Genomic DNA, 26,731 nt, shown 5'->3' on the forward strand with positions numbered 1-26,731 from the left:
GCCGGTTGTCATGCCCAGCATGCTTTGATTCTGGGCTGCAGGAAAAGGAAGCAAGGCTTGGAAGCTTCTGGAATTCTCTAGTTCTATGGACAGATTTCGAGACTTCTCTTGGAAGGTTACAGTGGTAATGGATAGTTTTAGGTCCTCCTACGTTTTGTTAATGCTCCATTGTTAATGGTGCAGATATTTGGTATTCAATAGTTTTAAGGTGGAGTGCTCCTCATTTGGTCAAACCATCTGAGGAATCAGGTAATATCGTAGATATTTGATTTCACAAGCAAATTAAATTATTGAGAAAAGGCCTCGTTACTCAGAAATATTCACATTTATTTTTCCAGTGGTTAATATATATATATATTAAATATGTTATTTGATATTTTGAATTGTATATCTTGTGAAAATGAGAGAGCAATTAAATCAGTGGAGGGTTCTAAATAAAATCCTTTCTAATATCTGCATGACAAAATTTGAGCCATCCCTGTCCTATTTTGAAACGTTTATGTAGAGACAATTGCCATTTGTTTGGAAATAAGGTTTTTTCTTTTCTAAATAACTAAATCAAGCCAAATGGTATATTTTTGTCTTCTTTTCTTAATTTTAAAAGCACACGAAAATTAAATCAATTAAAGACATGCATGAAGTTCTTAATCTTGAGCTTCATCTTGTTTGTTTGCATTTATAAATTTAAAAGTAATAGTTAAAATCATTCATATGAAATACTTCAAAATTATAAGACCAGGCGGTGTTTTTTTTTTTTTTTTTTAAATTTATTGTTTGAGATTTGTCTGATTCATTTTTAGAGAGAAATAATATATTTTTAAGTAAATTTAAATGTGGACAGAATCTATATATATATATTTAGAATTAGACATTTAATGCAATTTATGTAGAATTTAAATTTTTTAATAAATTTTTACACTAATTCAAATCTTGATATTCATGATACTTTATCCGGGGCGGTGCTTGGTTTTATTGATTTAGGAGGAGAGTGGGGGTTAGTATGCCGCCAGAATCAGCCAGCATTAGCAACAATCCAGTCCAAGCAACATTTATACCGCCGCGGAGAGTGACGTGCTGCCGCGGCGGACTCCAAAGCGTATATTATACCGAAACCGCCTCACAGTCACAGCGTCCTATAACATTTCGATTCCGTCGAATGAGATTCAGTGGCCCAACCCAAGACCAGGAAGCTTCCCTCACTTTTTGTTCCTTCTTCGCGTCGCTCTCTTTCTACTCCTTCGCTTCGCCTTTCCTTCGTCCTCTCTTTCCAACACCAACACACACTCTCTCTGGTTCTCATTCGCTTCTTCGGACTGTTCGGGCCTTCTGCTTCACCGCACTGATGATTCAGGTCATTGGACATATATTTGTGATTGTTATTTTGTGTATAAATGTGGATTTAATTTTTTTCTTTTTGGTTTTCGGAGTTTTTCTGTATACTTGAGCGTTCGAAGGTGGATCTTTGTAGCTTTTGGGACCAAATTGGTTAGTCTTGATGTTTTCTTGTAATAATAAGTAAAATCAGAGGATGATAGGATTCTGCGTGATCAAAAAGCTAGTTATTGTTTGATAGAAGGAATTTCGTGCATGATGATTTTCATTTGATTGTTGTGTTTGTGGTTTGTAATTGTGTTGTAATGATGATTCGCATGCCCTCCTTGTTAATAGATTCTAAGAAAAACATTAATTTATCGTTCATACAAGATAAAGAATATGGCGCAAGTGTTTGCACTCTACATTAAATCTGAAACTATTTTTGCCGAAGGAAAGATGTCGGGATTACCATTTGACGAATTGATCAATATTGTCGTGCAAAATTATCCAGAATCATTGAGAACTGTCGCCGTTGCTGGCTGATTTAGCAGCTGGAGTAGAATTTGAAGGCCTTTCTGCGTTGTGGTTCACTATACTGATATGGCCATGACAGACCTTTTTTGTTTTTATTTTTTTAACAAGTCACTGTAGCTAATTGCAACGTTGGGGTTTGAGATTTAATTTTTCAGAACCCATGTGGTAAACGGCTGTCAAAGTTTTACAATGACTGCTGTTGCCTAATGCTCCCTTCCTTCTTTTTATAATCAATAGAAACAATTGCTTTACTGAGTGGGAATATATGGAAAGAGTATGAAATATTTTCATATGTTTACAGGTTAACAGAAAGCCCATGATAGAGGTCCCTAGAGATTACTATGATGGTCTGTGGCAAAGAAAGGCATTCCCTGTTAGATTGAGAGCACTGGCAGTCTGTTAAATCACCCAAGAAGCCAACAAATCACTAACTCTCACCCTCAATAACTTGCTGATACAACATACAACATAAACCGAAAGTAAAGAACAGAAACAGAATTGAAAGAAAGATCAAAGTTAAGAACAATCAAACCACACAATAGGCACCGAGATTTATCCTAGTTCGAACTGATAGAATCAGCCCTACATCCAGCTGCTTTCAGAGAGAACAATCCACTGGAACTTGATGAAAAACAGTACAAGAATCTCACTCGCACAATCCCTCTTCCCTCATTGATACACAAGAACTCTCACTGCAAGATTACAAGGCTATCTTTCTAGGCTCTCTCTTACCCCACACCTCTTATTTATAGACACAAGGGTGTGAGTTACAAGAGGGATGATATAACTGGGACATTTTCCTAGCTACCCCTCACTTAATATAATATATACAGTTAGCCTAATTTCCCTAATTGCCACTGCCACACATAATCCTCAAAAAGATGTTTGAGTCCTTCTAAACTTTCCAGCCACTCAATGCAAAACTTGAATAACATTCCCAGAAAAGCCATTGTCACAGCCCAAGGGCTGGTATGTAATTAGAATGGTGTAGCAGGGTATAAGGGAGACTGGTATAACTGTAATAAGCCACTTGGCACATGGCCACTTGGAGATTCTAGAGATGTAGTTAGAGGAAGTCTCTAGTGTAACCAACTCCTATAAATAAGAAGCTACTCACGAGGATGAGGATATGTGAAGATTAAGCCACAAGTTCTTTCCCTCCTAATTCAATCTCAATTCTCTCTCTCTCTTCCTATCTCGTTCTCCCTCTCTTATTTCCCTTCTTTCCCTAAATTCTGGAAGTAACTTCTAGTCAGATTCCGAGATCTGACATTTGGTATCAGAGCCTAGTGACCTATCGGAGGGTAGAATGGTCGACGGAACACGAGCAAAGCAGGCGAAAGTGAGGTTGGATGCCATGGAAGCCGAACTGCGCTAGAACCAGGCACAAGTAGAGGATCACCTGGAAACTCTGGAATTAGGCATACAGAACACCCAGGAGGAGATTAGTAGGAGTCGATCGGAATACATGACCAATTTGGATCGGGTTGCGGGTGGAATTAGATCGGAGTTTGCGGGATACGTGGTCAACTTCGATCGGGCTGTTAATGGAATTAGGGAGGAATTCGCTGGGTTAAGCCAGCAGGTGAGTGCTGCTTTGGGCATTTTTGCTGGGCAACCCTAGGTTAGTCTGCTGACTGATTTTCCTTCGAGGGCCTCTTCGGCGCCAATTCTGACTACACCACGAGCGAGGCAAGGGCCTAATGACCTAGTAGAGGTAGGGGATAGGGGGGAAACAGAGGAAGATACAACGAACTGAGGAGGGGGAATAAACCACTCCAATCCTCAAGGGTCAAGGATGGACATTCCCCTGTTCAAGCGCAATCGACCTCGATGGTGGGTAAGACGTTGTGAGAGGGTCTTCTACCAATACCGAGTGGCGGAGATGGACAAGGTGAATATGGCTGCGGCTTACTTGGATGATGTGGGCGATGCTTGGTTCCAGAATTGGAGTAGGGGAAGAGAAGAGCTGAGTTGGTCAAGGTTTGTGAACGACATATGCAATCGGTTTGGGGAGAAGACAAGGACTAATGTCATAGAGGAATTCAATAAGCTTAAGCAAAAGGGATCGGTGGAGGAATACTTGGTGAAATTTGAGGAGCTGAGATCGTTGTTATCCTTAGCTCACCCCTCTTTGGATGAAGCTTATTTCGTATCCAGCTTCATTAGCGGGTTGGATGAACAAATCCACCCCACGGTCAAGATGCTTTACCCTACTTCTGTGGGACAAGCCGCTGAACAAGCTTACCTGCATGAGATGGCATTGGATGCTTTTGTCAAGAGACATCAGTTGTCCCCTAAAGGGAGTAGGGAGGAGAATTTGTTTGGAACTGCAAGTAAGGGTAACAATCCACCATGGCAAAGGAATGGGGTGGCGGGAAGACCCCAATTCGCTCGCGCCAAACCTGACTAAGGATTTCACCCTCGACCAGAAGCAACAACTGAGACTATGTTTTCGTTGTGGAGAGAAGTTTGGCCCAGGACACCAATGCAAACGAATGTTGCTTACTATGGAAGGCCACCAGGAAGAAGAAAAGGAACATGATGGAAGGGAGGAACCTGAGATGGAGATAGAAGAAGACGAAGGAGGGGAAATATCAATGCATGCATTGGGCAGAGTATTGAAGGTAAGGGGAACAACAAGGAAGAGGAATTTGGTGGTGCTCGTTGATAGCGACAACACCCATAGTTTCCTTGATGAGGAAACTGCCTCTGCCCTGCAGTGTGAGATGCAAAAGACTACCCCTTTGTCGGTGATGATTGCAAATGGAAGCAAGATGGTAAGTCACTACAAGTGCAGAGGATTCAAATGGAAGATGGGGGGTCATGAGTTTGCAGTGGATCTGTGGATTCTTAGGCTTGGGGGATGTCACATTGTGTTGGGTGTGGACTGGATGAGGACGATAAGCCTTCTGGTATTTGACTTTAACACCCTAGCTTAGAGGTCACCTTTGACAAGGAAGGCCAGAAAATCACTTTGAAGGGGTGTCAAGAGACAGGGAGTGCAAGGCTGTTTCAGGCAAAAGATTGCAGAAGCTACTAGATCAAGGGGGAACGTTAGTGGGTCAACTACATTCCTTATATGCCCTAGAGAAGGGCAGCTACCGCGGGAATGTCATGCTAAAAACAAAAGGCCACCCTACAGTCCACTCTGTTGATCTCAACCACACTCAGGTACATTCCCTAGACCCTATTCGCTCATTGTTGATGGAGTTTGAGGATTTATTTGCCATTCCTACTAGTTTACCCCCACATTGATTTCTTGACCACTCCATCCACCTCAAACCAAATGTTGAACCAGTTAACATAAGAGCCTATCGCTACTCACCTGTCCAAAAGGCAGAAATTGAGAAACTCATTAAAGACAAATTCCTCATTCAACCTAGCCAATGTCCCTTTGCTTCTCCAGTCCTCTTAGTAAAGAAAAAAGACAAATCATGGAGATTTTGTGTCGATTATCGGCAACTAAATACACTCACCATCAAGAACAAATTTTCCATTCCTATCATTGAGGACCTCTTAGACAAACTAACAGGAGCAACCATATTTTCAAAGCTAGATCTCACCTCTAGTTACCACCATATCAGAATGAACCCAAATGACTGCCATAAAACAGCCTTTAGAACACACCAAGGACACTATGAATTCTTGGTAATGCCTTTTGGTCTTACTAACGCCCCACCTTCCAAGCTCTCATGAACCACATTTTTGCTCCCTATCTTTGAAAATTTGTGCTGGTCTTCTTTGATGACATATTAATCTATAGCCCCTAGCCTAAACTAGCATGTAACCCACCTAAGGAAGGTATTCGAAATCCTTAAAAGCCATCAACTCTTTGTGAAGAAGTCTAAATGCACCTTTGCAGAGCTAAGAGTGGAATATCTAGGCCATATAATCACTGATCAGGGAGTCAGTACAGACCCCCAGAAGGTGACAGCTATGAAGGATTGGCCTACACCAAAAACATTAAAGGAATTGAGGGGTTTCTTAGGGCTCACTTGCTATTATCGGCGATTCATCAGAGGCTATGGGGTATTGAGCAAACCCTTGACAGTTTTACTTAAAAAGAATAATTTCCACTGGGGCAGTGAGGCAGATAAAGCTTTTGAAGCATTAAAGGCAGCCATGACTCAAGCTCCGGTACTAGCCCTTCTAGATTTCTCGAAAGAATTCGTGTTGGAGACGGACGCTTGTGACGTGGGAGTAGGAGCTGTTCTAAGTCAGGAAGTATCATATCTGAGCCAAACCCTTGCACCAAGGCACTTAGGCCTCAGCATATACGATAAAGAATTACCGGTGGCAGTGGAAAAGTGGCGGTACTATCTAGAAGGCAAGCGATTCATCATAAGAACAGACCATGAAAGCTTGAAGTTCTTGTCTTAACAAAGGGCCCACAACCAACTGCAACGTAAAGGGATTACTAAATTGATGGGATATGACTATATCATCCAATACAGAAGGGGTAAGGAAAACTTAGTGGCAGATGCATTGTCAAGGAAAGTGGAGCTTGTTAGTTGCTACGCCATTTCAGCCTTGGTACCAGATTGGGTCCAGGAGATAACTAACAGTTATGAGAACACGGAATGGATTAAGGACAAAATCACTCGGCTGACAGTACATCCTCAAGGAGAGGCGGGATACTCCTTCCAGGGAGGCTTGCTCAAATACCAAGGCCGAGTGGTCATAGGGAACGATGATCAACTGAGAGGCAGAATTCTGCAAGCATTACATGATTCACCCATAGGGGGGCATTCGGGGCTAAATGTCACATATCGTCGGGTAAGACAATTATTCTATTGGCCCGGCCTAAAGAAGGACACCACTCAGTATGTGCTGCAGTGCCCCATTTGCCAGCGGTGCAAGCATGAGCAAGTCCCATATCTCGGCCTATTACAACCATTGGAGATTCCCTCCCAAGCTTGGGAACAGATCTCGATGGATTTCATCGAGGCCCTACCTCAGTTCGAAAGGTTTGACACCATCCCGATAGTTGTAGATAAACTGACTAAGTTCAGTCACTTCCTTCTCCTTGCTCACCCTTTCATAGCTACTGAAGTGGCCAGGAAGCTGATAGATGTCGTCTTTAAAGTTCATGGTGTACCGAGGGCTATGGTTTCAGACCTGTGATAAGATATTTACAAGCCAATTTTGGAAAACATTGTGTCAAGGGCTAGGGCTCGGGCTTCAAATGTCATCTGGTTACCATCCAAAGACCGATGGACAAATTGAACGCTTTAACCAGTGCTTGGAGACTTACCTCAGGTGCCTCTGTTTTACAAAATCCAGAAGTTGGAGCCGTTGGTTATCATTGGCTCAATGGTGGTATAACACCAACTTCCATACAGCCCACAAAAGAACCCCATTTGAGGCCTTATTTGGCTATCCTCCTCCTATAATTCCTGCTGTTATCCACTACACTCCAGCAGAAATATCAGTTGACCACTACCTACAGGCACGGTACATGTAATAAAGAGGGAACTCAACATGGCTCAACAGAAGATGAAACATAGGGCAGACATGCACCGCACTGATCGGACCTTTAAGGTGGGTGACGAAGTATTTCTGAAGGTAAAAAGGTTCCAACAACACTTATTCCAAAAGGGACTGTTGTAACATTTGTATTAGATTAGATAAAATGTAAATCATGTACTTTGTATTGCTGCATATTCTATTTCTTGTTTTTAGCGTTAGAATTTAATTGTTCTTCTAGAAGGTTTGTTTCTAGAAGAAGGCAACCGGCCTTATGAATTAGTTATTTTGTTAGGCAGTCAGTTAGTTTTATATCTTGTGCTCCGCCACCCCTATATCCTATAAATAGGGGTCGTGGATAGGTTTGTAAGAGGGGAGAGTTTTAGTGTCCCAGAAATCGTGAAGGATTGTTTCCGGTTTACTGTCTTGATTTGGGATTGAGTGCGAGAGGTTGGGAGTGGCTGGTTCTTAGCTTGTATTCCCTATAGCTTTCAGTGTATATGGGCAGGAGGGATTAAGTTCTCGTTGTAATCATCCTTGGGTGTTCAAGATAGTGGATTTCAGTGGCTCCGTCTGGATGTAGGTCTTGGATTTCAAGACCGAACTAGGATAAATCTTGCTGTTTTCTGTGGTTGTGTTGTTTCCTTTATGTTTTTCTGTTATCAGTATATTCTTGGGTTAAATAGGGAGCTGGTTGAGTTGAGAGAATAGACTAGAAAGCTGTGAGATACTCTAACAAGGACCTATCTCTAAAATTAGCCTCAAGTACTATGGTCCCTTCAAAATAGCGGCCAAGATTGGAACCGTAGCCTACAAGTTGCAATTACCTGACGGTGTGGGGTTACATCCGGTCTTTCATGTGTCTCTTCTCAAGAAGGTGATGGGCAATAAGACTGATGCTAGCAAAGATTTACCAGAGCTACATGATGATACGGTAATGGAAGTGGAGCCCAAGGCAGTGATAGATTAGCGTGTCATTTACAGAGATTCCTTGCCAATTACTCAAGTCCTAGTCCAATGGACGCACCTACATCCAGATAACACCACCTGGGAATACCTTCTGGAGCTCCTTCAACGCTATCCCAGAGTGGCCAGCTTCCTCTAATTTCTTGGGGACAAGAAATATTTCAAGGGGTGGGGAGTGTCATAGCCCAAGGGCTGGTATGTAATTAGAATGGTGTAGCAGGGTATAAGGGAGACTGGTATAACTGTAATAAGCCACTTGGCACATGGCCACTTGGAGATTCTAGAGAGGTAGTTAGAGGAAGTCTCTAGTGTAACCAACTCCTATAGATAAGAAGCTACTCACGAGGATGGGGATATGTGAAGATTAAGCCACAAGTCCTTTCCCTCCTAATTCAATCTCAATTTTCTCTCTCTCTTCCTATCTCGTTCTCCCTCTCTTATTTCCCTTTTTTCCTAAATTCTGGAAGTAACTTCCAGTCAGATTCTGAGATCTGACAGCCATGTGGCCCATGCCCAACAGAGTTAAGATTATGGTGAGGGCATTTTAGAGGCGATTAATGACTTAACTACCATTGTGGACTTAGGGATGATAATTGACAAAAAAATTAAGTAATCCACCAGCACCAGAAGGGTTTGGGATCTATAATTGGGTTAGAGTGGGCGACGAGAAATGGTTAGAACCCAAAGCTGGTAGACACAAGGTAAAACTAAAAGCATGGGAGAGAAGAAATAGTTAGAACCCAAAGCAGGTTGACTCAAGGTAAAAGAGTGGGAGACGAGAAATAGTTAGAACCCAAAGCAGGTAGACACAAGGTAAAGTTTATATCACTGCATTTTAGACAGCCATACTGTAATGATACTGCAAAAATTCCTTGATTATATAAGAAATTTCAGAGCTTTATTCCTTCATTTTTCAAAAAAAACTTTAGTTTAATTATGTATAATGTTTTTAACTTTGTATTCTACTTTTTGTGTTTGAGGTGAGTTTAAATTGTCTAACTTAGGAGAGGTGAGGATGGATGAGGATATTCAATTTGGCATGAGTGCGGGTTTAACAGGTTTCAAAACACAGCAAGTCTGGGTGGATTATCTCTTATTAGGGTGGTTTAGCAAATCAATTAATTGAATCTTATCTTTTTATGTTAGTTATGAATAAATCCGCTAGATATACAGAAGATCAAATAACATGATTCTTACGTTGCTTTAGTTGATAAAACAAAATAAAGGCAAATGTTCAGTTGGGAATTCACTGAAAAGCTTTAAAATGAAAAAGGGCTTAAAATAATTTTATACTAAATTCAAAATGTGAAATACAAATTTAGTCAAACAAGTGTGGCTAAGGTGAATGTGTTGTGGAATTAGAAGTGATTAAAAATAGAAAAATTCTCGATAAAGTATATCTGCTTCTTCTGAAAGTAAAATGTATGAAAATCAAGTAAATTGTTTTACAATGTACAACAAGTTCAAAGAGTGGCTCAATTAATACAAATGTTAATAGCATTAGAGTGTCGGGTTTCTCAATGATGAAGCCCTAGTGGATGGCATGCTTTGGAAAAGCAGAATGGCAAACAAGACAGACATAGCTGTCCCCAAGTGGTTAAGAAAAATGCATAGTTGGTTAGGATTTGATGCTTGACTTTAAAGTTCCATCTCGTTTTTTTCTCCTACTACTTCATATAAAAGTCGGTTCATGTCCCAAAATTAGGTCTACCATTTTTTAGCATCATAAATTTGTCCCTTTTGTCCAGAAATTGGATTTCTTTGTTAGTATATGATATTTGATTAAATATATTCAATTGGCAGATCATCCGAAACCAATACCTAGTGTTAGAATTTTGACCTAAAACTATATGATTTTAATTTCTCTAGCTATTAATGAAAAATCTTGCCCCTGTTTTTATTTATTAATTTAATTTTTCTCTTTCTTCTGCCAACCAACTGAAGATATGTGCTCTGAAGCTATTATATTGGTCTTAGGTCTTTTATGTGTGCTTAGCTGTGCATTTTACTGTTTATTTTTGTATTTTTTATCTGAACTGATTTTAGATGAAGGAAAATTATATTCTTGGTAAATGCTCCTCAGAATCCAGATAAACAATAAAACAACACCAATTATACACCTTTGCTGAAGGCATGATCACTTGCAGCAATGACATCATGAGGTAGCTTCATTTTTCCGACGAAGTCCCAAAAAATGTCAAGCCCTCTGAACTAGTGATCCAGCAAACAACTGAAACTTCTGTCTAATGTGTATTTGCTTTCGTATAATGATGGTTGGATCAGCATTGGTCTCTTTCCACTTGATTTATTTCCTTTCATGAGCTTGTGATGTAACATGGTGTTTTCTACTCTTAGGTTGTGGAAGGAAATTCCTTTCTTCCTGCATTAGAAGATGAGGCAATTGAAGTTGAGTGCCTACTTGTGGAACCTAAAGATGATCATCTTTCAGTGGATCACATCTTAGGTTTTGATATGGAAAATCCCAGCAAATGCATGGCAATTGAAAATCTTCCATGCAAATTTGGTATGGTTCACAACTGGTGTTGCTACTGTGTCTTTGCATGCAAGGAGCACTTTTGAGAAATTTTTGGGTTATTAATAATCTTTGTTCAATATGTGGACATTTTAGTTTAGTAGATCTTGTGATTGTTGTATAATGTTGGATTTTTGTGATTCTGCAAAGATTGGCTGATTTCAGATACTACCCAGCACGCATATACATGTTTTAAAGTTCCCATATTCTTGGCCTTATCAGTTAGGGATACAGGATTAATTATCACACAACGAGTTGAATTCTTTCATTGGACATATATACAATTGATTCCTGGCATTTCTTAGTGGTTTTTATTTTCTTCTATTCACTAACAAATGATTCTAACAATGTTGCATTTTTGTGATTCTGCAAAGGTTGTCTGGATTCAGATGCTACTCAGAAAGGGGAAGATGATATGAAACTGGAAGTACGTTATGCCTTTTTTTTTCTACATTTTACGACGTCTCTTTTCATTGTTTTTAACATTTTATTCTTGGGGTTTCAATGCATTTCTCCCAGTTATCATATGATTGCCTAAATGGATTGATTTCTATATTAGATTCATCCATGTGCACATGTACTTTTGGCTAATGTTAGTTTTTTAATGTCAGCATCACCAAATGGCCATAATAACTTTTCTTATATGATGATCTTAAAGTGAAACTTTGTGAAAAAATTCATTATTGTACGATCCTATGAACTCTGCTAACTCAAAAGTATCTTTAAATTTAGTGTAAATTGTATTGGCTCTGAGAAAAAGACCAATAGAGGCTCTTATTAGGAAAGTGAATGGAATGGAACAAGCCTTTAGCAAGAGGTAGAGAGGAACACCAAGAAAAACTTGGTGGGAGACTCTTAGGTAGGATATGAGTTATAAAGGCCTTATAGAAGATCAGACAATATATAGAAATGATTGATGATTTACTAGAATCATGTAGCTGACCCACATATTGGGATTTAGTCTTGATATGCTATTTTTGTAGGGTAAATTATGCTAATCACTTTTGAGGTTTGCCTAAAATACACATGCTGACCCTTGATTTGAAAATTCAAATGAGTATTTCTCTAAGATTATGTTGCTTAAAGTAATTACCTGGGATTGGTTAATTAGATGCTTTGCCCTTATATATCAAAATCATGCTTTAATTATAAAATTACAAGAAGATAAAAAAAGAGTCAACAAAACCAATAAAAAGGTTAAAAAAAAAATCAAAAGAAGATAAAGCAAAGTCCCCAAAAATATAAAAAATAAGGAAAAAATGAAATAAAAATAAATCTCTTTCCTCACCCTCTCTCTCTCCTGCCGTCACTACTTTTATCAATCATATTTCTTACTCTCACCATTTTTGCACTGTGCATGTTTCAACCCAAGTACCATGCAAAGCTACCCATATATGTGTGCGTGTGCATGCATTGTTGCCCCATTCCTTTGTCTCTTTTGTCTTCCTATGTTCATTTCCCTCTGTCAAATTCAGAAAAGATATGGGCATTGATTGCTAACAGAGATAGAGAGTGCTGGAGACTATGGTTTAGCTGGCAGCAATGAGGGCTCGTACTGACAGGGTCACCGGGATTGCTGCGACTAAGAGTTCCAGCACAATCACTACAATGTTAGGGGACAACTCCATCAGTCTTTAGCACCCTACCATGGAGGATGGCTCCATAACATCCTTCAATGTTGCCTTTACTGGACACTCCTACTTTGTCAAGGATGAGGTCCTCTCATCTCAAGGCATATTCATGGTCTCCTGCTCGTAGCATGGTGGTGGTATTTTCAGGATTGAAGACTTTAGGTGGCGGCACTAGGCTGTTGTGGTTGGTTGGTAGCAGGTAACTTGGTTGGGGTAATGTATGTTGGTGGCTTGTTATTGGTAATATGATGGACGACTGGCTGGTGGTTGGTTTTAGCCTGGGTTGGTCAGCTTGTTGGACTATAGGCAGGGAATGGAGGAGAGTGTGTGTTTCTAGAAGATCAAGTAATTAAAAGTTAATTTGGCTGATTAATTAGTTAATTAATTTTTTTTTTTTACATAATGGAAAGGGTATGTTAGGCTAGTAAAAAAGATTTATATTTTGACCAAGTCAAGCTGTTAGTTGACTGACAGGGCTATAGTGGGAAGTTTGGAAGTGTTATTGAAGTTCAAAACAAGGGTGATAATTGTAATTTTTAGAACTTGGGGCTAGAATGTATATTTTAAGCAGACCTCAGAAAGGGTCTCTGTTCAATGAACTTTAAGCTTACATGCATTTAGTTTTTTGTTTTGGTCTGAGGGAAGCCTAGATCTAGCTAAGATTTGAGATCCAATTCTATCTTACTCAAGCCATTTTCAATATTCAACGTATTACTGAAGACAAGTATTGACACTTGATTGGTATAAAGTGTTTGATTACTGTTTATAGTAGTTTTAACTTTCAAAGACATTTGCAGCACTCTGCAGATTACGGTAACCACTCTACACAGTCAAGTCTTCCAATAGGTGGGGTTGACTACATGAATATTAGCTCACCAATCATTTCTATGATAACATATCATCTATAAGGTCATTTTATCCCAATCATGTCTGAGAGTTTCTCACCAAGTTTACTTTTGGTTTTCCTTACCTTTTTTGGCTACAATTTCTTCTATTTGATCTACTCTCTTCACATGAGAGTTTATTGCCTTTTTTTTTTTCATGTGTTCAGACTATTTTAATCATGTCTTGCACATCCCACCTTCAATGGGTGCTACTCTCAAGGACAATCTTTTTTTTTTTTTTTTTGTGTATGGTTGCCCTTGCTCATGCATTGTAATGTTCTCATCCCAGCTATGCTTATATTTTATACATGTGAGTACTTAAGTGCCCTGCATGATACATATTTGTTACAAAATTTAATCATGTCACTAATTCTTATATTCATATTTGTGTCACTTATCATTTCTCCTATTTGTATTGAGCTAATATCTCCAGTGGAAACTTCCTATGTGAAATTCATCATATGCCGTCTTTCTTCTTTAACATTGAGCTTGGTGTGTTAATGCATGTGAAACACCAGCTTTGCACATCCCTGTCTGACAACAGAATTATGTGGATCTGGGTGCATTGACCTGTCTACCAGAATCACAGAGTCTTCTTGGGCTTGTTTTTACATTTTGCTTTTGAGACTGTATTACCTATCTGTGTTTGTCCCTGATATAATTAGGTTCTACTCAAATATCAGTCCATTGAATAAAGATCTCATGCATACATCTGTAATAAAAACCTTAAATAGTGTTTGTACATCCATTAAATGGTGTTTGTCATATGGAATGTAGCTATACTGATGATATATTGTTTAATTGGTAGGTATTAGAGGTAATGCCATGCAAAGTTGGTATGGTGGAAATTCTTGAAGCCGCAAATGATGCTAGCAGTACATGTGATGATTATCTTCTAGGTGAACCTTCTTATTGTTAGTATTGTGTAGTTTGAAGCCATTATGCTTAATACTGATTACTGTCGTATTCACTGTTTTTCCCCAATAATTTACTCTTATATTTGTTTTTAACAATTTCATGGGGCAGATATTGAATTTGCTGAAAGAGTTCCCAAATCAGATTGTAATTCCAGTGAAGCATTGCATTCAGGGAATTCAGGTTTAGAACATCAGATTCCAGGGTTTGGCAGAACTGCTGATAGAGCTCTTGGGATGTCTACATCACTGGAAACATTTGTTCGGATGCCTGAATGCCATAATGATCTACTTGAAAATAATATTTGCAAATTAGATGGTGTCTTTGGCTGCTACTGTGAGTGTAAAACACCAGTTCCTGACAGTCTTTCTATGCAACTCCCTACCTCATTTGATTTAGCAAAGGTCAACCAGTTGGAAGAGGTTTCAGATTTCTTGGAAGAAGGTGTCTTCTCTTCAAGTGAGAAGCAAAATGATAAAAATTTGACTCATGGTCTTACCGCAGGGAACCTGTCTAGTACAACAGTTCTGGTAGAAAACATTGCTTATCCAGGAGAAAAAGGTGTAGAACAAGAACCTGATGTTAAAGATGTATTGAGAAACAATCCTGCTGGGGCTGACCAAATAGAGACACTCCTCACAGAAAAGAGATTGCGTAAGCCTACTAGGAGATATATTGAAGAATCATCGGACCTTAATTCAAGATGTATTAGGAGAAGATGTGAGGTTTCTGCTTCTATTTCAGAAGACAAGTTCATGGAAAGTAGACTTCACAGGGATCATGATATTGGATCCAGAGCAATGATGTTGGTTCCTGAGGAGTCTCGTCATGATGCTGGTAGTCAAGTGCAGCATGGTTCTGGAGTTTGCAAAGACCATTTGGATGAACATTTGCCCACATTGGTAAGGAAATTTTTACTTTGTTTTCCATGTTCTAACATTATACAACTTCCATGAGAAGTTGGCTCGGATAAGAAAATCCACTCAATTTAATTTCAACATCCCCTGGATTTCTCCATCAATACATGGCCAATCTTATGTAATTTTATTCATTTCCATCTTTAAGTAATTAATTTTTAGTCAATAGAGTAGGATGCTTGGATTACAAGTACATTTTGAGAGAACCACAAAAAGGGCTATGAGGTAGTCCTTTGGTCACAACCAAATGCAGATTACCATCGGTTTATCTGTGTAGGAAAAATATTCAGCTAAGGGTCATATGACCTGCTTTTTGTTGTTAAAATGATGCTGAAGGTCCTTATTATGCAATTTGCCAATGTTTCAAAGGATTCAGTACTACTTGTGCACTCAAATTTTTTTGAACTTGAGAAGGTTCCTAGCTGCCGGCGCCCCCCCCCCCCAACCACCCCCCCCCCAAAAAAAAAAAAAAAAAACACATACAAAAACCAGGTGCAGGCATATTAATTTGAGCATGTTAACTTACTGCCTCAAGATTCCTAAAACTTTACTTCCTATATATTTTTCCCTCACTTGCAGGGAGCAAACTATGAAAATGAACCTTCTCCAGATGATTCAGAAGATGAATGCACGACAACAGTAAGATCAGAATATTATGGTGGTCAGAGGAAGCATCATAGACCTTGGAAGCTCTCTGAGGTAACAAGGTTAATTGAGGGTGTTTCTCAGTGTGGAGTTGGAAAATGGACTGCAATAAAGAGGCTCCTATTCTCATCATCTGCTCATCGGACACCCGTGGATCTCAAAGTAAGCACTAATGCTTAATCTTCTAAAAAGTTGCATAGCCTGCAAAGCTGAAAGTTTACTTGTGAACTCTACAGGACAAATGGCGGAATCTTTTAAGAGCTAGCTGTTCACAGAATCAGCGCAACAGAGAAGTTCAGTGTCTTATATATTTCCTCATTCTTCCGTTTGTCCTTTTGTTTGAATTGGCTGATTGGTTACCTAAATCGTTAACCTTTAACTACAGTGGTTTGCCATGTCAACAGAGTGGTGTGGGATGTTTTAGCTCAACTCTATCCAGCCTCTAATAGAAAAATCTTGTTGAATACCTGCTCCCAAGTCTGCAACAAATTCTACCCCTGGATTCGGTATCCATGACATGTTGAACACCCTTAGCCCATCTCCCACCTGCTTTTGGAAAGTAGGATTGACTGAATAGGTTTGGACAAGTTAAAACCCACATAAAACTTCAAAAATTTATAGACAATTTAAACATTTGAAATATATAGTAAAAACACAACACACAATTGAAGTAGATTTTTTTTATGCGAAAAATTAGGGAAACTAAATTTGAATATTTCTTTTGCAATAAAGTATTTTTTTATACCATTATTATATGGTAGGGGTATCTATGATATTGTAATACAGCTAGGGCATGGTCTGAGTAGGCTAACCTTCTAGGCTTCTACCAAGTCCCCAACCTACTTTGGGTCATAATGATTTTTCCATTATCTACCTGAACCTGACTATATAGATCCCATGCCTTCCTATTGGAGAAGAGAGAGAGAGAGAGGGGGGGGGGGGGGGGGGGGGGGGGCGGAGGATGGGGGGATCTGATGCCTACCACTGCTAAATATGAAATTGATACATGACTATAAATGTGAAAGCACAAGACTGAGACACAGCACCAGGCATGTCAGTTTAGTAGCCTTGGCAACCATCTTAGGCATCGTATTGTCATTGTAATGTGTCCACAACCATTGCTATATTCAGAAGAGGCTTTATGTAAAAAATAAGAACATAAGATATGAGCATAACAGGAAAATATGAATATAAGATTTTGTGGTTTGGAGATATGGAACTTCTAAAATATGAACATAAGATTCATGCTTTGTCAAAATGCTTGGAGGATTTTGTGGTTTGGAAAATTATAACGGTCAATTAACACTATCATCAATTTATTAGTAGTCAAAATATGGAACTTATCCTGTCAAGGCCTTCTCGTTGGGGAAAAATGATTCATTTCCTTGATTGCTGCCTTCTTTGTGTTCTCAAACATCTTTGTCCTGGTACTCTTGTTTGCTTTTAGATCAAATCTAATCCTAGTTAAAATATAGTTTAAATTGTGTAGGATGCACGTCTTCTCATCTTTTAGGTATCTATATCATGAACTTGATGCAGATTTTCAAATTTCTTAAATTTCTTCACCATGATGATGAACTGCACCTTATCCTAATCATGTTAAGAGTCAGTGATACAACATTTATAATGTCAATTGACTTCAAAAAGTCACATTGATAATACAAATCCATATAAAAAAATAATGTGGCAAAATTTTATACTGGATGCCTTCCTTATGCAAGCCTCTAGCAAGGGAATGATGAGATAAAATTTTGACACCATCTTTATATGAAAAAGATTCATAAGATAGTAGTGAATGAAGACAACTGATATGGTCATGTTCCATCACATAGTTTACTCATATAGCATGTTTGCTAGATTTCAAAGTCCATTATTTGATCTTGACCTCTTAGACTCTTTACAACCTCTAATTGGCTTGCAACACAATATAGATTATCCCAAGTGCTTGATGCTTGTATCTGCTGGTGCATTTCTTCTCTGCTTTTTGGTTATCATATAGGTGTAAATACATGTAATTTATTAAACAGATGTGGGTAAGCATATATATACATATTTATACACACATACATATGCTGCATGCAGGTTTTACATAAAACTTTTATCATATGTGTAGAAAATATTTAGGAGAAAAGAAAAACACACCCTTTTCATTCTTGCATAGGATGTATATATACATATGAGTACAAGATATCTACCTCCTATAGAAGTCTACTCTATTTACAAGATATCTAAGTTATTTAAAATACAAACTAGGTATTTCTAAATTTTAGGAATACAATTTAAACTAAATTATATAAACTGAATTATCTTCTTTTCCCTCTATCTCTAACTTCCCTAGAACTTTAGATCCTCATCTTTGCAATATTCTCAGCCTATTGGCCTCCCGATCTCTTATTTTTACACTCTCCCTCAAGCTGAGCTGAATATGTTGTTTAGGCCAAGCTTGAAACTTAATTTATCAAATATTCTTCTTGGTAGAGCCTTAGTGAGAATGTCAACTACTTGACTATTAGGAGTGTAGCTTAACTTGAATACCCCTTCTTCTATCTTCTCTTTGATGAAATGCTTGTCAATCTTCACATGTTTTGTCCGGTCATGATGAATCGAATTTTTTGCAATACTAATAGTCGATTGGTTATCACACAATACTTGTACCGGTTCTATCATAGGTATTTGTAATTCTTGAAGTAGCCCTCTTAGCCATGTTCCTTCACAAAATCCTTGAGCCATAGCTCTAAACTCAGCCTTCGCACTGCTTCTAGAGTCAACAAATTGTTTCGTGCTACGCTAAGTAACTAGATTTCCCCGTACAAATGAACAATATCTAGAGGTTGATCTTCTATCTAGAATTGACCCAGCCTAATTAGCATCACTATAGATTTTTATCTCTCGGTTTGCCATTTTCCTGAACATTAATCCCTTGCCTAGAGTTAATTTTAAGTACTTTAGGATGCGATAAACTGCTTCCAAGTGCTTTTCTTTGGGATCATTCATAAATTGACTTACAATGCTCACAAAAAAGTCTATATCTGGTCTAATATGTGACATGTACATGAGCTTTCCCACCAACCTTTGATATCTTCCTTTGTCAACTAGAGTGATTTCTTTGCCAATGTCTAATTTTGCTGTAGAATCCATAGGAGTATCTACTAGTTTGTAACCCAACATCCCTGTCTCATTTAGGAGATCTAGGATATACTTCATTTGGGAGACTGAAATCCCTTCTTTGGACCTTGCAACTTTTATGCCTAAGAAGTATCTTAGACTTTCGAGATCCTTAATCTCAAATTCCTTTGCAAGTACTTCTTTAAGGCTTTTGATTTCAATAATATCATTTCTCGTAACAATGATATCGTCCACATATACAATAAGAATAGAAATTTTACCTTTCAGGGAGTGCTTGATGAATAAGGTGTGGTTTGCTTGGCATTGATTGAATCCATGCTTCTTGACTGCCCTTGTAAATCTCTCAAACCAGTATCTCGGGGATTGTTTAAGTCCATAAAGCGATCTCCTTAGTTTGCATACTTTGTTTCTTGTAAGCTTAGTTTCATATCTAGGGGAAATTTTCATGTAGACTTCTTCTGATCTCTATTTAGAAATGCATTCTTTTTGTCTAACTGGTGCAAAGGCCAATCCAAATTTGCTGATAGGGACAACAAAACTCTGATGGTATTTAGTGATATCCCATGGTATTTGTCACATGGGCAAATGTTTCTTGGTAATCGATACCATATGATTGGGTGAAGCCCTTTACCACTAGTCGGGCTTTAAACCTGTCAATCCTTCCATTCTCTCTATATTTTACTGTAAAAACCCATTTGCACCCCACATGATTCTTTCCGGGAGGTAAATTAGTGATATCCCATGTCTCATTTTTTTCCAAAGCCTTGATTTCCTCAAGGACAGTCTCCCTCTACTTAGGATGTTGAAAAGCCTCTTGAATAGTGTTGGGAACTTGCACTTAACCATATTTAAAATAAATGTGTTGAATTTGGGTGAGAGACCCTTGTATTAGATATAGTTCTGTATAGGATGTTGTGTGCATGATCTTACTCCCTTTCTCAAGACAATAGAACAATGTAAATCTTCATCATCAATAGAAGCAATGTTAGAATTCTCACTAGTGGCTGTATTCCTTCCCCTTATCATCCCCTTATTTTATCACAAAATCTGAATTTAGGTCAGCCTCTTGATCAGTCCTAGGGCATGTTTGGTCCTCACTTTCCTCATGGTTAGACTGTCTCAGAGAATAAACTTGAAATTCCTTGGTAGGAGAAGGGGAATGGCTGATCGAGGAATTAGAATCTGGTTTCTTAGGCTCCTGGTTACTTGCAGGGAGTTGGTTATTAGTAGGGAAATAGAATATCCCAAATCTGGTATTTTGAAGAGTTATTTCGAGTGTTTTCCTCCTGAATATTAAATTTGGGATAATATGGCTGATGCTCAAAAAAGGTTACATCCATAGAGGTGAAGAATTTCTAAAGCTCGGGAGAGTAGCATTTGTAACCTTTTTGATGAGAAGAGTAGCCTAGGAAGGTGCATTTGATGGACAAGATCAAGCTTGCTTCTAAGATGGTTGTGAACATGAACAAATGCACAACGACCAAAAATTTTTAGAGGAATTTGTGAAAGAATCCGAGTGTGAGGAAAGGAGGTGAGGAGAAGTTGACTAGGAGTTTGATGCTTTAGGATGTGAGGGCATTCTATTTATAATGTACGTGGCCGTAAGAATAGCCTCACCCAAAAAATGTTTGGGGACATTAATAGAAAATAATAGGGATCTTGCCATTTCTAACAGGTGTCGGTTTTTCTGTTCAGCAATCCATTTTGTTGGGGGGTATCAACACATGAGCTTTGATGTATAATGCCTTGTTGGAAGAGATAATGACCAAGAATAGAATTGAAGTATTCTTTGCTATTATCAGTCCTTAGGATCTGAATTTTGGCATTAAATTGTTGTTACACCGTTGAATGAAAGGTTTGGAAAATAGGACTAACTTTAGATTTATCTTTCATAAGAAATACCCAAGTAAGACGAGTATGATCATCAATAAAGGATATGAACCAATGAGCCCCTGTAATGATTCTCAAAGTCCCCACACACCACTATGAATCAAAGAAAAAGGGTAAGATGGAGTATAGGTTTGACTGGGATAAGTGTTTCGAATTTGTTTAGAGAATTGACAGATTTTACATTGCATCATATGTGGGTCTTGATTCTCAAACAATGAGGGAAACAGTTTTCAGAGGTAAGCAAAATTAGGATGTTCTAGTCTATAATGCCATAACATGATTGCACTATTATTGTTAGAATGAAAATTAGAGAGACAAATAGAGGATTTAATGGAGGAACAATTGTTGAAATGAGCAAGCTTATTGCTGGAAGTAGTCCCTTGAAGGATGTAGAGTCTCGAACATGTCTCAACACTGCCAATCGTCTTCCCCGAAATCTGATCCTGAAATTCACACTGATTTTGTGAGAATTTAACCACACAATCATGATCAATTGATAAATTACTAACTGATAATAGGTTACAGTCTAGATTTGGCACCAAGAGTATAGAATTTAAGGTAAGATTTGTAGATACAACAATTGAATCTATTCCAGCCACCTTTGACAATGAGTCATCAACAATTCTTACCATCCAATCTTGCTTGCATGGTTGAAATCTAGTTAGTAGATTAGTATCTCCAGTCATGTGATCTTAAGCCCCTAAATCAACAATCCATATAGTAGAAAAATTACTCTTAGCAGTCAAGGCATGCAAGATGTTACCTTTATGAGCTATAGAACCAGATGCCAATGTAGGAGACTGAGAAATCTGAGTCTTGCCAAACATATTTTGAAGCCATTTCATCTGTTCTTTGCTGAATAGGTTGGGTGATGGGGCTCTTGTGGTTTCCTCTGTGGAGGCTAAGGTACCTCTACTCTTCCTGCCTCCACTCTTCCTTTCATGGGCCGACTTCCAATCAAGTGGCTTCCCATGGATTTCCTAGCAAGTATCCTTAGTGTGGCATGTCTTGTGACAGTGACCACACCATGGACACCCCTTCTTTTGTTTAATTGAAGTGTGATGGCTTCCCCAGGTGATTAAAGTCGATTGCTCCAAGGTCGGGTTTGTAGGCTTTAGCATGACTTTCATTTGGCTTTTCTCCTTTTGAACTTCTGCAAACGCCTCTCTAAGACTTGGTAGAGGCTTTGTACCAAGAATTCTCCTTCTTACTCCATCTAGGTTTTTGTTCAAACCTATGAGAAACTTGTATAGTCTCTTCTTTTCCACAATCTGCTTGTACCTTCCTGAATCATCTGTACATTTCCATTGAATAGTATCACACTTATCCAATTGAAGCCAATACTTGTTTAGGGAGTTAAAATACTGTGTAATATGGGAATCTTCTTGCTTTAGATCATCAAGCATACTCTTTATCTCAAATAATTCAAAGGTATTCTCAATATGTGAGTAGGCTTCCTTAGCAACAACAGCCCAAATCTCTGTACAGAGTCATAAAGAAGAAAATTCTCACCTATTTCGTTTGTCATAGAGTTGATGAGCCAAGACATCACCATATTATTTATGGACTTCTAAGCTTTGAACCTTGATTCTGTTTCTCCCGGTTTGGTTGTGGCTACAGTTAAATAATCATCTTTTCCCTTGCCACATATGAACATCAACACTGATTGTGACAATTGAAGATAGTTCTGATCATTTAGCTTGTGCCTCGTAATGGTGAACATGTTATGTTGTCAATGGTTCCAGGGTTGCTGTTTGGTAGGGGAATGATCTCGGAGGATTGGCTACTTCTGCCGGCCATTGTGAATAACGGCTAGATTGGCAGGTACGGGTATAAAGGAGCTGGATTATGCTGCAGCTAACCCCTTAGGGTTTGATAACAACAACATATCCAGCCTTTATCCCACTATGTGGGGTCGGCTAGATGAATTTTAGACTTCATGTATTTCTATCTTTTGTCATACATTCATTGAGATTCATACACTTCATATCAAATTTTAATGTCTCCCTCAAAGTTTTCTTAGGTCTGCCTCTACCTCTTTTTTTGATTAATTGTTCTATTTCATCAACTCTCATCACATGAACGTCTCTTGGTCTTCTTCTCACATGACCAAACCATCTTAGTCTAGTCTCTCTCATCTTCTCCTCTATTGGCACTACTCCTATCTTATTACGAATAACTTCATTTCTAATTTTATCTTTTCTTGTATGACCGCACATCCATCTTAACATCATCATCTTCGCTACACGTCTTTTGCTCATGTTGGTATTTGACTGCCCAACATTCTGAGTCGTACAACAAAACTGGTCTTATAGCTGTCCTATATAATTTTCCTTTCAATTTTAATGAGATTTTACCATCACATAACACCCTCGATACATTTCTCTATTTTAGCCAACCTGCCTTAATTCTATGTGTGACATCCTCGTGAATTTCTCCATCTTTTTGAATCACTGATTCTAAATATCGAAAATGGTATTTTCTTTATAAGATTTGGTCTTCCAATTTTATTATAACATCTTCTACTCTTGCATTCTTACTAAATTTACATTCCATATATTTTGTTTTCTTTCTGCTTAATTTAAATCCCTTAGATTCTAAATTGTTTCTCCATAACTCAAGCTTAGTGTTCACTCCTTTTGTTTCATTCACCAACACTATGTCGTCTGCAAATAGCATACACCATGGCACCTCTGTCTGAATATCTTTAGTGAGTTCATCCATTACTAAAGCAAATAAGTATGGACTTAGTGCAGAACCTTGATGCAATCCTATTGTAATTTTAAACGGTTCAGTATCCCCTCCGCATGTTCTGACTATTGTCTCTGCACCATGATACATGTCCTTAAGGGCTTGTATATAGGCTATTCAGACTCCTTTCTTCTCTAAAACCCCCATAATACTTCTCTAGGGACCCTATCATAGGCCTTTTCTAGATCTATAAACACCATATGTAGGTCCTTCTGATGATCCCGATATCTTTCCATTAGGCGCCTCAGTAGGTATATAGCTTTCATTGTTGACCTACCGGGCATGAAACCAAACTGATTTTCTGAGACCTCTGTTTCTTTTCTGAGCCTCTGCTCTATTACTCTCTCCCAGAGTTTCATGGTATAGCTCATTAACTTAATTTCTCTGTAATTTTCACAGTTTTAAACATCTCATTTGTTCTTATATATAGGGACCAAAGTACTATTCCTCCACTCATCTGGCATCTTTTTTGATTTAAGAATCGCATTAAATAATTTCGTTAGTCAGGAGATACCCTCTTCTCCCGTGCTTCTATTGGTATATTATTCGGTCCCACCGCCTTATGATTTTTCATCTTTTTTAATGCTTGCCTTATTTCATTTGGACTTATGCGTCGATAAAATGTATAGCTCACATTCCTTTCGGAGTTACTAAGATGTCCCAACCTAACTCTTGTGTCGCCATTATCATTGAATAATTTTGTGAAATACTCATTCCATCTCTCCTTAATCGCTCCCTCATTCACTAATACATTTTGATTTTCATCTTTTATGCATTTCACTTGATTTAAATCCCTTGTTTTTCTTTCTCTTGTTTTAGCTAATTTATATATATCCCTTTCTCCATCTTTTGTATCAAGTCGTTTATATAGATTCTCGTATGTTTTTGACCTTGCTTCACTAACAGCTTTTTTTGTTGCCTTTTTTGATTCTTTATAATTTTTTTGATTTTCTTCATTGTTGCACTGATATACAACCTTATAGCAATTTCTCTTATTTTTAATTTTCAATTGCACTTCTTCATTCCACCACCAAGACTCCTTAAGGTTAGGGGCTCTACCATTTGTCTCTCCAAGCACTACATTTGCTGTGTTTCTCAGGGCATTAGTTATTTCTCTCTATATTTGGTTTGTCTGTCCTTCTCCATTCCATTCTCTTCTACCCCTTAATTTTTCTTTGAAGATTAGTTGTTTCTCCCCTTTTAAATCCTACCACCTGATTCTTGGATTTTGTTTTATGTGATTTTTTCTCTTCCAATTTTTTACTTGGACGTCAAGTACTAGAAGTCTATGTTGAGTAGTCAAACACTCTCCCGGTATCACCTTACAATCCCTACAACATACCCGGTCCTCTTGTCTCATGAGGAAGTAGTCTATTTGGGTGCTTAATGTGATATTTTTATATGTGATTAAGTGTTTGTCTCGTTCTTTGAACCTAGTATTGGTTATGAGCAGCCCATATGCCATTGCAAAATCTAGAATAGACTTACCTTCATTATTAATTTCCCCGAATCCTTACCCTCCATGTACCTCTCTATAGCAGTTTTCGTCTCTACCTACGTGACCATTTAAGTCACCTCCTATAATCATTTTCTCTCCTCTTGGTATCATTTGTATGAGTCCCTCTAGGTCCTCCCAGAATTTTGCTTTTATCTCCTCACCTAATCCCGCTTGTGGTGCATATGTACTAAAGATATTCAGTCATTCTTTCTAGAATAACCTTCACCATAATAATCCTACCCCCTATTCTCTTTACATCTACTATCTCATCTACTAAGCTTTTATCCATAATGATCCCCACTTCATTTTTTGCTCGATCATTTCCTGTGTACCATATTTTATATCCATTTTCTGACAAAATTTTTGCCTTTTCCCTACCCATCTCGTCTCTTCAAGGCACATAATATTAATCTTTCTCCTAATAATCACATCTACCACTTTCATAGCTTTGTCTATTAATGTTCTTATGTTCCATGACCCAATCCTTAATCTATGATTTTGTTTTTGGCTTTGGCTTTGATCTTGTTTTTTTATTTTGATTTTGATTTTGTTTTTGTTTTTGTTTTTGTTTTTGGTTTTGATTTTGATTTTGTTTTTGGTTTTGATTTTGATTTTGATGTTGGACTAACTTCTTTACCCACATCCATCCAAGTAAATGCGTGAACCCTTGCTCATTTGTCTCTTCTATTTATAAGATATCCAAGTTATTTAAAATACAAACTAACTATCTCTAAATTTTAGGAATACAATTTAAAATAAATTATATAAACTGAATTATCTTCTTTTTCCTCTCTCTAAGTTCCCTAGAACTTTGGATCCTCATCTTTGCAATTTTCTCGGCCTGTTGGCCTCCCGATCTCTTATTTCCACAATCTGCAAAATGAATTGCACCGGCATATTAAAGACAGTAGTCTTATAGTAGCAATTACTTCAAACATGCTATAAATAATATTCTAGAACTACCTGGTATGTTGAGTAAAATACTGACACAAAAATTTCCCTTTCAACTTGGCGTAAGTTAGCATTTTGAGGAATTCCGGTTGGCTCTCAACCTGCTTTGGACTTCTTCTGTACGATAAACAGAGTTCCTTTTTTAGAGAGACACTTTTGATAATTCTCATATTGTATCATTCCGACTGTATTATTTTTCTTGCTTGGAGTGAACAAGATATTGCATTTTGTGTGATAGTCGACAATGATGACTGCAATATTGAAGTACCTGAAAATGGACGATGCAGGATGAGCAAAACCAAAAGCATGCCTGGCAGCCCTTACCGAAATCTGTGCTTCGCCGTGTCAGTGAACTGGCCATCATTCATCCATACCCCAGGGACTGCAAGGCCAAGCTCTCATGTGTTCGCCATGTCTCCTCTTCCACTCTACCGCTCAACCACAGAATTCTGGGCACAAGGACTTGAACATGGAGGACTTAGTCAACTGCAGCAGGACAATATACTGGAGAACGTGTGTGTACCTTAGTTCTGATTACTTTGGATTTGAGTCTGACATGCATATAAACATAGTGTGGAATCTTTTGAAGGCTGGCCTTGCCATCATGAAATTCATATTAAAGTTTCAGGTTGAGTCTGACGTACAGAAACATAATAATGTGAAATCTGTTGAATGCTGGGCGCGTAATGCAACTTCTCCTTTTTTTT

The 26,731-nt window shown here is 38.2% G+C and overlaps 1 protein-coding gene across 1 annotated transcript; it reads left to right on the forward strand.

Moving 5' to 3' along the window:
- LOC127789196 (uncharacterized) lies at positions 1–26,731 on the forward strand. Its single transcript, XM_052318014.1, has 9 exons — positions 1–124; positions 982–1,351; positions 10,639–10,807; positions 11,191–11,243; positions 14,140–14,245; positions 14,358–15,148; positions 15,743–15,970; positions 16,045–16,101; positions 26,312–26,731. Exons 2-9 carry the CDS (start codon positions 1,001–1,003, stop codon positions 26,489–26,491), a joined length of 1,935 nt encoding a protein of 644 aa, XP_052173974.1. The 5' UTR covers positions 1–124; positions 982–1,000; the 3' UTR covers positions 26,492–26,731.

The sequence above is a fragment of the Diospyros lotus genome, chromosome 13 (assembly GCF_014633365.1).
Source record: "Diospyros lotus cultivar Yz01 chromosome 13, ASM1463336v1, whole genome shotgun sequence".
In the NCBI taxonomy this organism is placed as follows: Eukaryota; Viridiplantae; Streptophyta; class Magnoliopsida; order Ericales; family Ebenaceae; genus Diospyros; species Diospyros lotus.

Excerpts from the sequence above, each read along its gene's own strand:
- LOC127789196 (XM_052318014.1), top strand. The coding sequence starts at position 1,001 with ATGCCGCCAGAATCAGCCAGCATTAGCAACAATCCAGTCCAAGCAACA. Across the intron at positions 15,149-15,742 it reads ATGAACATTTGCCCACATTG|GGAGCAAACTATGAAAATGA; the intron begins GTAAGGAAATTT and ends CCTCACTTGCAG. Across the intron at positions 15,971-16,044 it reads GGACACCCGTGGATCTCAAA|GACAAATGGCGGAATCTTTT; the intron begins GTAAGCACTAAT and ends TGAACTCTACAG.